The sequence below is a fragment of the Chiloscyllium punctatum genome, chromosome 15, assembly GCF_047496795.1.
Source record: "Chiloscyllium punctatum isolate Juve2018m chromosome 15, sChiPun1.3, whole genome shotgun sequence".
NCBI lineage: Eukaryota > Metazoa > Chordata > Chondrichthyes > Orectolobiformes > Hemiscylliidae > Chiloscyllium > Chiloscyllium punctatum.
Genome location: NC_092753.1, coordinates 38,258,938 through 38,277,970, shown reverse-complemented (window position 1 = coordinate 38,277,970; position 19,033 = coordinate 38,258,938). Strand labels below are relative to the sequence as shown.

Below are 19,033 nucleotides of genomic sequence, written 5' to 3'. Positions count from 1 at the left end.
GACGAAAGCATTGATAATGATCTGGCTGGGAGAATGAATAGATGTTAATGGAGACTGTTAGTGACCAATGCCTATTATCAGTCACGAACTGTCTCCATGAACAGCTCCTCACCCTCCTAGTTATGTCATTATCCACTCCTTTGTCTGTCCAACTGTTCTTCTCTCCATTTGGGCTCCAACCCTACCTATCGTTTACTCCTTCACCCTTTCCCACCCTATCTTTTGCACATAAGCTGACAATTTCCTAGCTACCATAAGTTCTGAGGAAGTGTCACTGGACCGAAAATGTTAACTTTGATTTCTCTTCAGTTCTTAATACATAGGGAAAATTGGGATAAACCTACCCAATGCTACCGTCATCCTGATGGTCACCTCTGTGTTCAGCTGCGGAAACCCTCGGTAGGCAAACGCCAAGTGTCACTACGTACTGAGGTTCTACCTCTCTCCAGTGTTGTGAAGGATAGGACCAGCCTCGCTGCTGCGAAACTCCAATTAGTTGGACTGTTCTGTAATACCTGTCTTTCGGCGAAAAATTTGTGAAGGAAAACACCTTTGCCCACAAGTCCATCAGGAAGTGGTCAGCACATAGCGTCCGCGAGACCCTTCAGGAAAACGAGAGGGTGGATCTTTTCGAGTGGCTCCCTGAGCAGACTGTCAAAGTCATTGGGCAGAATGCCTCATCCAATAAGCACCAGGACATTGCCTGGCTGGTGGTGAGAACAGCTCTGCACGTGAGATCCTTTAAGCATGCCCATACCATACGCTGACACCATATGCTGCCCTCGAAGTGACTGTGAAAGGGACGGGACTGTTACATACCTCCTTGTGGGATGTGCCAATGCAAAGGGAGTCTGGAGAGAAATGCAGTGGTTTCTGTTGAGGTTCATCTGAAGCAGCTCTGTGATGTCTGACTCTGCTCTACCTTTTGTTCCCCAGGACACACACTGAGAAAAGCTTCAACTTGGAGGACTATCAATTTGGTGAAAGACCCTCTTTTGGCTGCCTGAAACTTGCTGGCCTTCCAGTTGAAAGAGTCGAGCCCAACTTGAGTGTTGTAGACTGGAACATTCCAAGGTCCAGGACTATGTGCTGAGGGACGCATTAAAGCTTGGTGATAATGGGAAATAACCACCATATATGATCCTTCTGCCAAAGCATAACAGGAGTCCATTTAGTAATCAGACCCTCCCAGATACCTCAGCTAAATGCTAAGAGTTTATTTGCAAATACAGAACAACCTCGTTATCCAAACTCAATGATCCGAATTTCGGATTATCCTAAGATCTCAAGGTCCCATAAAAACATTATCGGTTATTAAAACAATCAGTTATCTGAACAAAATAATCCCTGCCCATCTTTTTCAGATAATCGAGGTTGTTTGTACAGAGAAAGCCAAATCACAATGCTTGTTCTTTTCTCTGTCAATAAAGAGAGTACAGATCTGAATGGTTTCACTAACTGTGTAAAGGTTTCCTTCTGTGTATAAAATGTATTTTGGAAATAAAAAAAAGTTAACTTTGATTTCTCTTCACAGATGCTGCCAGACCTGCTGAGATTTTCCAGCAACTTCTGTTTTTGTTTCTGATTTACAGCAGTTCTTTCTGTTTTTAACCAAAAGCAAATGCTTCCCAAGGTACATGGGTGGCATGACGGACACTTCACTGCACATACAAATATTATTGCTAGCCAAGAACAAAACTACACAGGTTACCAATCCTTTATCTCATCGCATCTTAGAATTCTGTCTCAGAGAGTGCTGCTATTTCCCTCGTATCTAACATAGCCCTTTAAACTCTCATTGTTTAATGTATGCCCTTCACATATCCGAAAGTCCCATCAAATGGCTCTAAATATTCACGTTTATTCAGCAACAGCCAAAGTAAATAATAAATCAAACAAGCCTACACTTCAATTGGCGCATGTAACAGACAGGGGTGTTTGCTTTGGGACCAACAAAATTACAGTCCATGTGTGATCACTGCTCCCAGCTCACATCTATTGAGCTGGCTGTCAATTAAGTCATGCTTTGTTTGTTGTGGTTGATGCTGCAGTGCTCGGTCATGCAGAAGGTGATCTTCCTCCTGCTCAATGCCCTCAACCTCTATCCTCAGAAGATGGCTATTGCTCTCCCAGTTCTTCAGACTCTATCACATCCTGTTGGCTGCAGTTGTGCAAGAATTATGCAGCACAACCTGTCCGTAGTGTACTGAACAGCTCCCCCAGACCTATGCAAACATTGGAATCTCTTTCTCAGCATGCTTACTGTCTGCTCCACTGTGGTCCTGCTTGATATATCAGCTGCACTGCATCTGTGGCCAGCCTCAGTAAGTCATTTGCAAGACAGTCATTAGCCACAGGAGGAGAGGGTAGCCTTCATCCCTTCTTTTCAGGTATCTTGTCCTTGATGGTTTGGCCTCCTCCTCCATTAAGTGGACTATGAAAGATTCTGAAAAGGAGAGCAATGGAATGCCTCTACATGGACCATTGGTATGAAGATCGTATTCCAATAAATGCAGCACAGCTACACCACACAAATGTGCCATTGAAGATTCTAAGTGCTGTATGCCTGCTGATACTTGTCCTTGTCTAACTAGCCCCCATCCTCACACATCCCGCAAGAAGGTTGGCATCACACACAAGGGCATGTTGATGAATAAATTACACTTCAAGGTGAGAGGAAATCAGTTCCATCCCCTTGTGCAGCTGAGGAGATCCTGGACTATCTTTGTGAGTTGTGTCCTGTCGATGTCACATTTAAAGGTCACCTGTGATTACTCTGCTTCTATCTTCACCTGCAATGAGCAATGGCATGGTTAAGACTGCTTGTGAACGGGATTTATGTCCTGCGCTGTTGCACACAGCATACATTTCATAAACAGGGTACAATGGTTCACCATTAATGCAATTGGCCCTTGCAGAGCCTCACTTCACATAAGCGCAGATGGAAAAACAATCACTTTCTCTACCTCCTCAGTGTGTCACCGTTGCTATTTTCCATTTTCAGTGGGCATTTATGATTTGTACGAATATGGAAGGCAACATAGATCACACTTGGCACAGTCAGTTAAAGGTTCGGCCGGGCAATCAAGTGGACCCCACTCAAACATCCATGCTCCTTTCTTCCTGCCACTCCCTGCCAAGCCCACCAGTACTGAACAGCCAAACAGTGCCACACACCTCTTTGAATTGCGATTTCCTCTTTTAGTATTCCCCTTTAAGCTCAAGCCCTGCAGCGTAATCATACCAACCATCATGCTGCACCAACTCACTATCAAGGCTGGTTGTTTGTGATTGTCAATAACCTCTCTCCTCCATCCCCCCACAGTAGTCCATGTTTTCCAATGCACTATTATCTCCCACCCCTAAAATTTAACTTGCCTCCCTTTTCAGTTATTGTTCCTTTTGCATTCCAGCTTGAAGCCTCAAATTCTCAGAATTGACTTCCCATGGTATTGGTTCCTTTGACTTTTATTGCATAGGCTGACCGGGGCCCACCCTCTTCACAGACTTGGATGGACAACCTCAACTGATGACTGACTGGTATGCAGCTCCCCAACTGATTAACTATGACTCTTTGGACTCAATGCATTGGATCAGCAGGACTGGCAATGCCCCACTCTCTAGGCTGGAAAGCTAGAGATCAATGCTCCCTTTAACTCTTTTCTGCTGTGAGGACCTCCATAGCCTGTACATGTTAGTGACTGCACTGCTTTGAGGGAATATTGTTACCAACCCCATGACTGTCCTCAACAGATCACTGGCCATGCCCAAGTGTCTAGACTAACATTGGAAGCTGACTTTGATTTATTGCGTGGACTCCCAAACTAGTATTTCTTCCCTTAACCTGATTGAGGGACTCTGCCCATTAGACTTTCAGACAAGGTTGAATCACCTCAGTATGTTTTTCACACAGGCTGCTGGTACATGGTATAGGTGTGAGATTGCTGTTACTCAACAGCAGTATATATCAACTTGTCCACCTTTTTAACTTATGACTGCTCACAACCACCACAGGTTGCCTGCTTTGTGTCTGTGCAAAAAGGCAAGTCAAGACTGAAGTTCTGTTAGCATTCAAGTATGTAGCAAGTTACAGAACACGAAGGAGGTTCGTAAGGAGCCTTAGCTTGTAGCCCAGTCTAATCCTCGAGATGAGTGCTTGTTTCTGTGCAAAATGTCCAGGAAGCAACATTCCAATGAGGGGTAATAGTGCATTCCAAAGTGCAGAACTGGAATGTAAATGGACTCGGGGTATACCATGAGGGTGCATTGAGCCTGTTTTGTGACTGGTGTCCAAGATGGGGAGCTAAAGGAGCTAGTGGCAAGTTGGAGATAGGTATTTGCACTGTTGCATGTTGGAAAGCGTTCACCATTAAGTTTCTATCTGTCATGTGGGAAATAGGAGACTGCATATAAATAAGCTAGATTAACTAGTAATGGGATATTAATGCAGAAATTTTGGGAAGATTCCAACCAGAGAGTTAAGGCTGAGTTATCACATTTTGTCTAATTACAGCTGTATCATTTCATGTTGTCAGTTAGCAATACCCCAAGATTGAAGATTAGTCATGAACCTCTCTCACATAGCCCTGTTAAATTAATGAATGGTATGCTGATTAACTTTGTGTAAGTGGTGGTCTTTGTCATCATTGCTGAGTCACAGACTCCACCTTTTACAATGCTATTGCCAATCTGATACACGTTCTTTTCCAAGCTTTGTCCCCTCCACTTTCTGACCTTGCACAACCACATGAGGTTCCACATGTGCACTGTAATACTGAGACTTGAATTTTCAACAGCTTTCAACTCCCCCACTGCCTTCATACTGTCAGAATGCTATTTCACTGTTAGACAAACTACAGCTTTCTCTAGCTTAACACTCAAGACACTTGTGAAGATGCTGTGGCTTTAAGTAGTTATTTGTACCTTTCCTTGAAGGCAGGTTTTAAGATAGAGGTGACAAGCAGTCAACCAGAGTAAACAGCTTGAGAGTCCTTGGGTCTTTTTAAAAAGAAAATGGAACAGAAGCAGCTTGAATGGGTGAGATCAAACTCTGCCAGAACCAGGATCTTTAGTATGGCTTTCAGAAGTAGGCTTTCAGTAGGTCTTGAAGAGGTGAAAGCTATTATTTTTCCTCTCTTGGTTACAGTCAAAAGCTGGGTTTCTCTGCCAGCCATGTGAGTTGCATATGAGACAATCTGTTTTCTGACTTTGTCTTTTTCCAAATGTGTTTTTATAGGCTGTCACTATCTAGGAATAGTTAATTAGTAATAGTTACTGTATTTATTATTACAGTTTCAATACATTTAAGTTATTCCAACTCCTTTCCTTTGTTGTATTTTAATTATAGTGGATGAATAAAGTGTATTTTGCTTTAAATCCAGTTGTGGATCAATCAAATTGCATTTGAAATGCAACACCTTACATTTATCTTTAAAATAAGAAAATGTTAGGGTCTAGACAATCTTCTGGATATTTTGAGGGGGTTTGATCTGCTCCATAACACATTGACATTCATTTTCTTGGTATAGAGTTCCATTTCCAGCACTGTCCACAGTTTCCAGCCAAACTAATCTGTTTCTAATTTTCAGGTCCTACTTAATCCTGAACCGAGCTTCTAACCAATATCTTAACTACAAAGATCACCTGCTTTGATCTCTGTAACATTTATTTAGTTCAGCAATAAACACAAGTTAAATACTTCTGTACAAACAATATTTTGCCAGTTAGCAGCACAGTAAAAACTATTCAATGGTTAATTTTTTATTTAAATTCCAAGGATGCTGTTTCGGAAGCACTGTTGGTAGCTGTGGAAACATTCCCTAGATTTCTGGTGAATTAAGGAGAATAAAATGTTCATATCTATTCCACAGGAGTTAGTCAGACTCATTTAGGCTCATTCATATTCAGTCAATAAGGTGTCTATTGGAATGTTGAAAAAAACAAGAACATCCGTCTAAATCAATGCCAAGTATCATTTCTGACTTTCGCTTTTCAAGTAATGAAAAATGTTTTCACATCAAAAACCTTTAAAGTCAGCTCAGTTGCAGTTTCTACAGTTTATTTCCTTTAAATGGGTATTTCTGACAAGTGTAAAAACAGTGTATTGATGGAGTTCCAAGAGATTTCTTTGCAAATTGTTATGCCCAGGTTTTGCTGACCTCAATAGTTCTAAAGCTACAGCCATGAGAAAGCACTACAACTGTGATATTTTGCTTGCAGATTCATTATATAAAGTCCTTTGAATTTGAAAAAAAGGCACAGAGGATGCCATGAATGGCACATTAATCCAACAACATTAAAAAGTCAAGGTTTTTTCCAAATCCGACATACCAGGCAAGCACCTGGGTCAGCTGTACTTGCCTTAGATTGGAAACAGGTCAACAACTGGTTGATGTACAAGCAGAATTTCTGTGCTTTTAGGAGCATCAATGTCATGATTGAAGATGCAAAGGTCACTGAAGTTCTGATTAATATGTTATGGGTAGAACTGAAGGCCCTTTTTTTAATGTCAATGCTTGAGCCTGGCCTTATGACAACTTGAGAGTTTTAGACGTAATGTGCCACTTCAATGCTTGACTTTCCTAATTTAAAAATCCCAGAGGTAGGACGTCTGGATTACACTGAGCACAAGTCTTCACAGCATTATTGGTGAGTACTTTGGAGAATGGGACTAGGGAGGAAGGGAACAGTCATTCCTATGTCTTGAAGTAAAAGGATTAGCTGTTGTGGAACAATACCAAAAAGGAATATACAAATTAGTACGTAAATATTAAAGAAGCACACATTGTCATATGAATGATAATAAGATGAGCTTCAAACACAGTGATTTCAATAACTAGCTCAGAATTGGCTGGAAGGTGGAGTCTAATAGCAGGAATAATATGCTGACCAAGGTCAAAAACTTCTGTGTAAGTAGTGTCACAGATAATTGATTTCTGATAGTTTTAAGATCCAGTTTGTGCAGGCTAATAACAGCAATAAGAACAACAAGTCAGCACTTCCTCCACTCAATCCCACATACAATCGCAGCACAACAGTAAATTGCACACTTTAAACTACTCTCTGTGCCTTTCTAATGAAATAAGCTGAAGTTTCAGCACAAGCCCTTTTCATGTACAGTTCCAGTCTATTCCTCAGTGCACATTCTTAGTGACATCAGAAGTGTTCATATATTTGCCAGACAGCAAATTGAAATTGAAAGCTTTATTATGTAGATAAAGTCTAACACCTTGTGTCTCAAGTTAGTGGAATTGGAGAAGAAAAATCACAAAGACTCTGGGCCCTGACCTTGATGAAACCTTAAATCAAAGGTGACTGATACAACTTAAAACATCACAACTGGAGTTGTATAGATTACACATTCTTTACTTGTAAATCTTAAATCATCCTTAAGAAAGATCTGTGCACTTTATTACATACATTAACATAATGTTAACATTGTTATTCATTCTTAGATGCTGGCGTTATTACCATTCATACACAGAGGACAGGGTATTTTGCAGACTAACTCAGTCCTACGCCTGTATTACTTATCACATAATGGACCAATGTGTTTTCAAGATAAAGCTAATTTTAAAATGATCTCTCACATCCAGTATTGATTGGTTTGTGGTGCATCTGCAGGCTGGTATTTGTTTCTGTCACTTTTATTTAGCCAGAATGCGTTTAACAGTATCGCATGCAAAATAACTTCTGCTGGTAATGAAATCAGAATCCATTCAATGTACTGATAGTTCTCTTCGAAATAATTATCAACTCTACAAATTGCTGGTGACCAGATGTAAAGTTCTCACATTTTTTTCATTAAACACCATAAACTAGACTACCTCAACTGCCTATATTAAGATAACACATAAACAGCAAGTCATATAACAGCCTAAGTGTTCATTTAAATGTACCTCTCTGACATTTCTTTAACAGGTATCTTAGGGCCAGTTGTAACCCACTTAAGATTAAAAAAAGGTTACTGTAGGTGAAAGGAATCTCACAAAAATGCTTTCAGCATGTTTCTGCCAACGTCAGCAGCAACCATTTCTGAGATTATTTCTAACCCAATTGCAAGTGCTTTCTGGAAAGCAATTATCTCAACATTTATTGTAGTGCAACTTTTAATGTTATTCTGTAACATTTATCTAACTTGCTAACTTAATAGATTTGTCCATTTCTCTTTTCATACCAGTCAGTCCATTGATGTTAAATGCACTTTCAAACAACGTTTTGTCCATCTGGTCATCTGTGATCAATCGCAATAGAAATGGTTTGAACACTGAAACATTTTCTTAACAAGGAAAATTAGTCAAGAATTCCCTTTCTCCTACAAGTATAAAGTTTTACTTTCTTATCGGGCAGATGTGGTCTCCTGTTATTTTACACATCAGAAAGTCCTGAGTTTCAAATGTGTTATTAATTATGATATTAAATGATTTAACAATTACTCACTGATTTTGAAAATATGCTTCATACTGGCAAGTCATAGTTCATCCAATTATTTAATCTCCTGCATGTTATCATGAAGGATAGATATCAGATGGGCAATTGAACACTGATGTTCTCTTAGTATCTGGCTCAAGTGTAGAATTGTCAGGGATAGGGACTCTTGTGGCGCTGTGGTCATATCCCCATCCCTGAGATGCAAGGTCTGCATTCAAGTTCCACCTGCTCCTGAACTGTGTCATGAAACATTTGAACAGGCTGATTAAATGTATCCAGAATTGGTTCAGACTAAGGCAAGGTTGGCCTTCCTGCCCGAGTGAAACAAAAAATGTATGCACATTCATGAAAAAGGGGGAACATCATTCAGCTGTCTCTTAAAGGGAATGAAGAGATATTATTGATAGTCAGAACACAGATTTAAAAATCAACTCCTGCAATATTTTGTGCTGAATATAATTAATATTTGGAAGAGATAAAGCCCGTTCATAACACTTGAATGGCAAAAATCTCGACCAAAAATATAAACAATTAAAAAAGGAAAATGTGGATCTACACAGTGCCTTTGTAGTCCTAGGATTGACAAAGATCATTACAGCTCATGGAGTATTTTCAAAGTGTGCCTTATTGCAATGTAGGAAGCAGGAGTATCAATTTGCATTGTGCTAGGTCCCACAATCGGCACTATGACAACAATCAGGTAAGTTTTTTTGTCGTAATGTTAATTAAAAGGAAAAGTATTGGTCAGGACACTTGAGACAGCTCCTGTGTTTTCTGCAAAATTGTGTTATAGCATCTTTTACATCCACCTGAGAGGGCAGACAAAATTTTTGCATATCATCTGAAATAAATGGAACCTCCGACAGTCCAGAGTCCCCCCAGCAATGCATTGCTGTCTTAATTTTGACCTTCTGCTGAAATCCATACATATAATAATCAAGTTCATATCTGAGACAAATATGGAGAATGTTTCACTTCAGTAGGCATAGTTAAAAGCATTCACAATCCAGAAATGGTCCATGTTTAACAAAATAGGAACAACAGTAGGCCCTAAGTTCATGGCTGATTGAACACTTCAATGCCTTTCATCCATACTAATCCCATAAACCTTTTTACATGATTAATAATCAAAAGTTATATCAATCTTTACAAATACTTGAAGACTGAGATCCCACAGCCAATTGGGTGGAGAATTCCAAAGATTCACTGCACTCGAGTAAAGAAATATTTCTCTTCATCTTGGTCCAAAATAGTGGCCACTTATTTTCAAATTCTAACAGATGAAAGGCTTAACAGACAATCAATTTTTCAATATATAATTTCAGTTACATCACACTGCAAATTTTTGCTATATACTCTGTGTTACGATCGAGCCCTCCACTATCACCTGATGAAGGAGCGTCGCTCCGAAAGCTAGTGTGCCTCCAATTAAACCTGTTGGACAATAACCTGGTGTTGTGTGATTTTTAACTATTTTCAAATTATGCTCCCTGGTTTACCTTTCCTCATTCTAATAGCTGGTTAAGTAGACTGTACATACAATTAATAATACACATGAAAGAAAATCATTTCTTTTGGGAAGAAAGTACGCCAAAGGAAAATAAATAATAGGGGAGCAGAACTGACAGCAAAAATAATGGCAAGGCTGATAGCACTCCACTGTTTATAGTTAAATCATACACCAATTTCAGGCAAGGTGCAGGCAGATGGTGGGACATGAATATCTGATTGTCCATTTCCAAGTTGCACTGCATCACTGTTACCTTTGTGAAAACAATGTCTTGTTTTTACTTGGACTACACATCGTTACACTTTGCACAATCTGTTCTTCCTGTAAGGACCCTATTCCATTTTCCCAATTTCTGCAACTCTGTCACATTTGTTCTGATGATGTTGCCTTCTCGATGGGGCCTTCGATATGTCCACTTTTGTCTTCAACTGAGGATTCCCCACTACTCTGGCTGACAGGAACCTTGGCTGTTTCCCATTTCCCTCACTTCTGCTCTCACTCCTTCCCTTCCCTTCCCCCCACCCCCCCACCCACCAAAACACCAGTAGGTCCTCCCAACCTCACTTTCCACCTCACCAGCATCCACATCTAGAAGATCATAAGCCACCATTCAGCCATCCCAGTAGGGTGCAACCATCAGATACATATTCACGTCCCCTCCCTGGTCAGTAATTTGAAAAGGTCCATTCCTTCCAGGACACCCTGATCCAGTCCTCCTTCACTCTCAACACCTACACCCACATATGACACTTCTGCAATTGCAGATGTGCAACACTTCCTGCCCTTTTCCTCCTCAGTATCCAAAGTTCTAGACACACGGGCTAGATGAAACAATGACCTATCTGCATCCCCAGCATACCAACATCCCTCTGTCTGCCTAATTTTCTCTCTCCTTTCCCTCCTCACCCGTCACCATCAGAAATACAACCTTCTCCTAGCTCCGATCACTTCTGAAGTAGTATCATTGGACTCAAAATGTTAACTCTGTTTCTTTCTCTCCTTTGATGCTGCCAGGCTTGCTGAGTTTCTCCAGCAATTTCTGTTCTTATTTTTATCCTCCCTGTTTTTAATTAAGAACCTGCCGTTTAAATAGGCAAGGCATGTCATTGTCAGCATAAATATTTGTACACCTGTGGTAAATACTAATTATTGCTTAGGAACATCTCTGAAAACACAGATTAACTGTTATAGATACCGGTTGCTATTATATCAGGTTTCAAATTTTAAGTTAACTTTAAAAAAAATTCTTTCTTTATCCAATCTTTCTTTCCTTCTAATCTTGTTGCTATTCATTCATGGTGTCACTAGCTAGGACAACATTTGTCCGTCCCTAATTCTCCAGAGGACATTCTCAAGAGTCAACCATATTGCTGAGGGTCTGGATTCATATGTAGGCCAGACCACGTAAGGATGGCAGGTTCCTTCCCGAAAGAACAGTGGTGAATCAGATGGGTGTTTCTGACAATCAACAACAAATTCACAGTCATCATGAGACTTTTAGAATTAGAATGCATACAGTGCAGAAGCAGGCCCTTCAACTCAACATGTTCACACCGCCCCTTCGAAGAATATCCCACCCAGACCCATTACCCTGTATTTCCCCTGATGAATACATCTAACATATACAGCCCTGAACACTATGGACAATTGAGCAGGGCCAATTCACCTAAACTGCACATTTTTGGACCATGGGAGGAAACCGGAGCACCCGGAGGAAACCCACGCAGATACGGGGAGAATGTGCAAACTCCTTGTATATAGTCGCCCGAGGCAGGAATTGAACCTGGGTCCCTGGCGCTGTGAGGCAACAATGCTATCCGCTGAGCCACTATGCCGCCCCATTTTAATTCCAGATTGTTTTTTATTTCACTTTCTGATTTGGCTTTGAATTTACTTAGTCTCATTCAACCTCCTTCAGTTCTTCCTTTGTATCTTTTCTAACTCTTAAATCTTATTATTTAAGGAGAAATCTGGTTGCCCTGTTTAGTCAGATCCCAGGTGTCCCATTTCTCCGCAGCACCATAATCTGCCTGTGTCATCAGCAACCTTGCAGGCAAAAGGATTTTGAGTTGAAGTGTGCAAAGGTGAGTCTAACTAATCACCGAAAACCTAAGGTGTTCTGCTACATCAGATTCTGATCTAAGGGATTGCCATCATCACAGAAGCTGATTCGCATTGCTGTTTCCCAATATAGTTTTTTGCGGGAATGTTAAGTGCATGATATCTTGTGATATGCAACTTTGGGTTACTTCAACGGTTTTTAAAGCCCACAGACAATACTTTTGAGAATGTTTAGGCAGCATGGATGCAGGGAGACAGAGGATGGAGGGCTTCCTTATCAGCTTCTACCCTGGACTTCTGAGTTCCCTTTGCTCCTCACTCTGGGGGGCTCCCCTGTCCCGTGTCCTCTCTCCCCATCATTGAACCCCACTTCAACATCATGTGAACTTTCTTGCATATGTGCAGTCATCACATGTAAATTCAACGTGATGACATATGGCTTTTGGGACCACACACACGTGTTCTCAAATGAGTGCACATGTGTACTTGCCTGCAGTTGTGGGTGCCAGCAAACACTGCCTGACTGTATAACATGTAAATCTAGAAAGCAAACTGTGACCAACGAGGCAGTGTCTTCATAAGCTGTTTTCACTGGGTGCAGAGCTGTATAATAAACTGCCTTGTTTAGACCCTCAACTATCTCAATCTGGGTAGGCAATGTCCCAGTGGTATCATTGTTGAACTATTAATCCAAAGGCCCATGTAATGTTTGAACATTGCACAGAGATTTAGTTCAAAACTGGAACTTATCTGATTTACACCGATCTGGCATACACCGAAAATATTTTTAAAAATTTATGAACACTTGAACTTAATAAGATCCTTAATAATTATGAGAAGCAGATGATCTAATTGCCACTAAGCACCATTGTAGATCACAAATATAGCATTTAACTTACGAACACTAGGTTGATATCTTTGCTTCAGGTCGTATAGTAGTGTGTTAATCTTCTTCCAGTCAGAATTTAGGTCTTCAATTTTTCCCTATAATATATTAAGTTAAAAACATAAACCTTAATAAGCTGGTACATTGCAGCACAAAATGCTAGATTCTTTGTTTGCAATGGTTAGAGTGGTAATTAGCAGGTTATGATGGACAGGTCAATTATTTTCCTCAGAGTTTGATAATCAGATATTAACATTGCAGATGTATATTGAGAGATAACCACTATTTGAATAGCTGCAAGAATTCAGGTTTGCCCAAGATCTGTTCTTGGTTACATTTTAGTCTGTATCTTCTTGGTAGCAGAGACAAATTCTACTCTCCCCATCACTTCATATCACATTGAGACTAATAACACAGAGTATTCAGCCACAATCTGATGAGATGGTGAATGACAGGCATTTATTGACATTTATCGACCTCTTGTTTTCTTCAACAAATAATTTCGTGAGGCATTTTATGTATAAATGCTGAACATCAATAACAACCAACTTTTTTCATTCATATTTGTAACAAAGCACCAGCAATGTCTTGCTGAGCAGTGTGTGCGCAAATGTGCACCTTGGGATAGTTCAAAGTGCTCTAAGTAATGATTGTGTCTGTAAGAGATCATCAGCTTTATGAATGTACTGCTGACTGTGCACAGAGATTACTGGGAAATTCTAACAGGTGCCCTATGTTTGCTGGTGTAATTTTAACAGGTTCTTCACTGTTTTATGCTGGCTGGAAAATTGATGACATTGAGACTTAATCAGCTGAACACCAACGTAACAATAGTAACAGAAACATAATATTTGCTTAGGTCAGGCAACTTTTTTTATGTTAGGACTTTTTGATCATTAAAACTAATAGAAATACCAGACAAATACTCATGCTGGTATACTAACTCTTCATAAAAAAAGACTTAAGGCAATAGAGCTTTGACAATGGGGTGAACAGCACAAATCTGAAATACCATAACCTACTTTTTCTTCCTAGACAATTACTTACAGCGTGTTTCCTATTGTTTTAGAGTTCCACCATTTCTTCCCCTTTTATTTTATTCTTTTCACTCACACATTTTCACACCAAATTTCAAGATAGGAAATTCTTAATCACATTAAAATGAGCTGATGCATGTCCATATCCTGGTTATTTTGAGATCTTATCTCCCTGAACTCAAATACAAATGTGGAAACATCTTTAAGGCGAGTTCTAGAAGTTTGCAACAGAGGAGCTATCTTAAGATAGGCTAATCTTTGGAGATGGTGCAAAGTTGGATTTACCAAAGCCCAAGGGCCCTGGGCATCTTCGAGGGAGGAAACAGTAATTGTATTTGAGAGAGGTATTATTATCATGCTTACATTATGAGTAGACTGAAAGATTGTAACAAGGAAAAGCTTTTATGATTTTTCCTAATCACATCATTATGTTTATTGTATGTTGGTGGCAATTAACTAAATTGCTGAGTGCAGCCTGCACATACAAGAGGAAGACATTAGCATAGATATAGGAAATTTATAAATTATTTCTCACTTTTTATCTTTAGTTAGAGGCTTTTAAATGGCATTTGTGAGGTACTAATTTTTAAAATTAATTGAAATTTCTTTTCTTGACAGAGCATGAATTGGCATAATCTTTTGCAGCTGTCAAAGAGCAACTCTGAAACATCTCTGCAGGAAAACGGCAACAAACAGATGCTTCCAATTGCTTGGAAAAGACAAGATGATTAATTTACTTAATAACAAGCTGATCTAACATCGACTTAGAGTGAGGCATACATGATGATCAGGAAGTAGTTTTGATATGGAAAGCTGAACTCACATTTGGTGACACAAGTAAGATAATAGCGTCAGGAAACCCTTCATCAAATACATACTCTGGAAGAGCTGTTTCTGCATTCTGGAAAGGTTTTTTCCAGTGCATTGAAAAATCCCAAATCTAACAACTCAGTTCAAGGTCGCAGAGATACAGAAAGCAGGAAAGTATAGACCAGTGAACATAACATCTCTAATTGGTAAAATACTGAAATTAGTAGCAGGAGATTTAGAACATTACAATGTAATAAAGATAAGCCAATATGGTTTTATACAAGGGGAATCATGTTTGAGAAAACTGTTCAAGTTTTTTGAGAATAGAGCAAACAGGACAGACAAAGGGGAACCAGTAGAAGTAGTTCATTGTGATTTACAAAAGACCTCAAAAAGGTGCCACATATTTTAGCTAAGAGCTTGTGATATTGAGGGTAAGATAGTAGTATAATGAAAGAATTGGTTAATTAACAGGAAACAGAGTGCAGGTAAAATGGGTTATTTTCAAGTTAGCAAACTGTAACAACAATAGAAGCTAGTTCATTGACTATATTCAAGTGTGAGTCAAACGGGTTTTTGATCATTGAAGGATCCTAGGGCTATGGGGACAGCAGGTGTGTGGATATATGATCAGCCATGATCTTATTAAATGAGAGAGAGAGCTCAAGGAATCAAATGGCCCATTCGAGCTGCTATTTGTTATCATCGTGATTTTACAAATATGTGTTTTGGACTTTTGTTTTATGGTCTTTAGAAATTATATATGCTGTACTTTGGGATAATTTATTAGTGAGTGTTTTAAAAATAAATTATGGATAAGGTTTTGGCATAAACAAGATTTTGTAACCTACTGCCAGACATTTTTTGTCATGTAACATAGCCTTCGTTACAGAAAAAAAGTTACACTACGTAGTGACTTTCACACGCTCAGGGCATCTCAAGTTCTCAATGACCAGTTCAGTAATTGGTATACTAACTCTTCATAAAAAAAGACTTAAGGCAACAGAGCTTTGACAACGGGGTGAACAGCACAAATCTGAAATACCATAACCTACTTTTTCTTCCTGGACAATGACTTATAGCGTTTTTGTTTTTATTTTAGAGTTCCACCATTTTTTCCATTTTTTTCCCTTTTTGTTTTACTCTTTTTACTCACACATTTTCACAACAAATTTCAAGAAAGGAAATTCTTTATCACATCAAAATGACTTGATGCATGTCCATATCCTGGTTGTTTCAAGATTTTACCTTCCTGAACTTAAATATATATGTGGAAACATATTTAAGGTGATTTGGAGATGCCGGTGTTGGACTGGTGTGTACAAAGTTAAAAATCACACAACACCAGGTTATAGTCCAATAGGTTTAATTGGAAGCACACTAGCTTTCGGTGCGCTGCTTCTTTATCAGGTGATAGTGGAGGACAAATATAAGACAATCAAGGTATTTTTCAATGTATAATTTCAGTTACATCACACTGTAAATTTTTGCTATAAATTCTGTTCCTTACAATTGTGTCCTCCAGAACCACCTGATGAAGGAGCACACTCCAAAAGCTAGTGTGCTTCCAATTAAACCTGTTGGACTATAACCTGGTGTTGTGTGATTTTTAACTATTTAAGGTGAGTTCTAGAAGTTTGCAACAGAAGATCTATCTTAAGATGGGCCAATCTTTGGAGATGGTGCAAAGTAGGATTTACCAAAGCCCAAGGGCCCCGGGCAACAGCAAGGGATAAAACAGTGACTGTATCTGAGAGAGGTATTGTGAAAAGACTGAAAGATTGTAACGCGAAAAAGACAGGGGGACATGACAGTACTTTTATGCGTACCAAGGTCCTACAAACAGCAAAGTGAAAAATGATCAGATAATTTGCATTTGTAGCACAGATAGAATAAATATTAGCTACCATTTTGGATTGCAACACAGCAAACTATTTGAACATTGTGAAATAGCTGAATATAATAAATTGCAAAATGATTCTGTAGACTGGTTAATTTGAGCACTGTTTATTCATGGCATTTGAGAATACTGTACCTGCTCCAACTGACAATTAGTGCTCTATTTAGCATGAGAAACATTTTATATGGCACAAACTGTGTTTTCAAATGTTCAGTTACAATAGATGCAGGTTAGGACTAACCTAGTCTTGAATCATAGAATTGCTAAATATTTAGATGGACTTCTTACGTAACGACAGCATGTTGTCACCAAGTCTCAAAACATCTCTACAGTAGTAGACACATTGCCTCAGGAACTTTACTTTATCAGAGACATGTTTCAGTTCATAACAAATCAATTAAACACTTTTTTTTCATTGTTGCATTTTTGTTTGTTTCTTGGAATAAACAGCTTCTGCAATAACAGATTGTAATTAACTGCTTCACAATTATAAGTTTATAATGAATTTATCACTATTGACAGATCCCACTTTTCTGAAAATGAGTCTGACATTTCTCTTAACTTAAGCTGATGAAATGACACTCAGAACACAATATACTTGTGGTTTTTCAGTGACTATGAGGTCATTCCTTTAACTTTTGTGGAAGTTTGTTATGCACCAATTAGCTGCTTAATTTCATACATTAGAGCAGTGAATACTCTTTCAAAATAACCAATTGATGTGAAGCACTTTCTCAGACAAATTCTCTCTTTACCATAATAGTGAACCCATTCTCCAGTTGTCATTAGAATAAGGCTAAACATAGTGTGACTTTAAAGCAGAAGATTGGAAAGGAGCCGCATAAACCACAGATATATAGTATACCTGGCCAGGCATTTCTGTTTTCCTATTTGATCACCTAAATGTTCAGCATAAAAACATCTTGATCTCTATTCAGCTGTGGCCTGCTGCCCTCCAACTAGCATTTCTTCCCTGCCCCAGCTCAACTTATTCGATGGAGTACTTCATCCATTTCTAGAGTGAGAATTTTGTCAAACAGCAGATATTAAAAGGGAAGTTAGATAGAGTCCAAGCATGCACCTTTCTGCAGTGATTTATTTCAACTTGCATATCACAGAAATCCAACACTCTGATTCCTTGCTCCCCATACACATGATCCATTACAAGGGGTAGGCATAGAAATAATAAGCCCGTGCTGCTGATGGCCTGGGCCTCTGGATGCCAACTCAAATGCAGCAGCCTGGCTTTGATCTGAGCACAATAGGTGCTCCAGAGATCTGGCCATGATGTACCCTTATGTCCCAGGCCCTGCTCAGTTTGCAGCCAATTATCCTTGAATTAACATATAACCATTACCTGTTCGCTAATTTAATTTGGTCTCCAGCATCCCTGCCAGATCCTACTTGATGATAACAAATTGGACCTGAATACTGGCTGGAGCAGAAGTCACAATGCACAATAGATACATTTTGTACAACACTAATCAGAACCAGAGTAATTTCTGATTTTAATTGTGACCCTCTAAAGGGAGTCAGAGATGAATTTCTGAAATACCCTTCTCCTTGCCCTTAACTGGTTAGGATTTTAGTCTCCTTTCATCCCTCTTAAGAGAACTCTTGGCTTTTGGGTGGCACAGGGAATCTCTTTATCATGATGCAGAATTTCTCTCTCTTAGGTGTGACAGGATGGACAGAACAAAATGTATTTTCCAGTCTATCATTGCTTGTACCTTTCAATCTCTGAGAAACTCTTATTCTCAACCAGATACTTATCCGGGTTTGGTTTCTTTGAAAAAAGTTGATGATCTGAGCTGCTTTTGCTGTGTTTTGTTTTGTTCCAATTATTTTTGTCTAACATCCTCACACAAGCTGTTCTAAGAATTAACAGCTTGAGTTTTGTTAAACATTGAAAGAAAAACAATACAATCTTCATCGGAAATAAGAAAAAGTGAACATTGTACAGTATTTAAATGTCAACTCAACATATTGTCGCACTCCAGTTCACTTTCTCCTTTTGCAGCTCAGGGAAAGGTGTACTTACTCATCAAATCATTACCGGGTTTACTCCAACACTAAATTATTTCCCCAAAGACAACATATTAAAATGATGTTTTCAAATTAAATTTGAATTAGTCATCATTTAGCAGATATCATTTTGATCTGATTGCTCTTATTTCAATTGGTAACATCTTGCTGACCATGTCAAGTTGCATGATTAAAATAAATGATTAGAAATTTACAAATCGACAATAATAAACCATTTGGATCCAAGGTGATATTACCTTTAATGGTTGAGGGATGGGCTTTTCCCTTGAGAAGTGCTGAGCCTTTAACAGAATCCCTTCCACATCAGCCTGCTTGGCTAATACGCCTTCTTCTGCCTCCTTAAAACAGAAAAT

General features: G+C 39.1%; 1 protein-coding gene across 16 annotated transcripts in view; it reads right to left on the bottom strand.

The window, feature by feature from the left end:
- The window catches only part of dmd (dystrophin), a 1,983,813-nt gene that overhangs the window by 465,333 nt on the left and 1,499,447 nt on the right, over window positions 1–19,033 (bottom strand). For all 16 annotated transcript variants that reach the window (XM_072585000.1, XM_072584994.1, XM_072584999.1 and 13 more), the window contains 2 exons: window positions 18,917–19,018; window positions 12,901–12,985 (listed from right to left, as the gene is read on the bottom strand). In XM_072585000.1, the coding sequence (XP_072441101.1) occupies window positions 12,901–12,985; window positions 18,917–19,018 (187 nt within the window). The remainder of the gene's footprint in view (window positions 1–12,900; window positions 12,986–18,916; window positions 19,019–19,033) is intronic.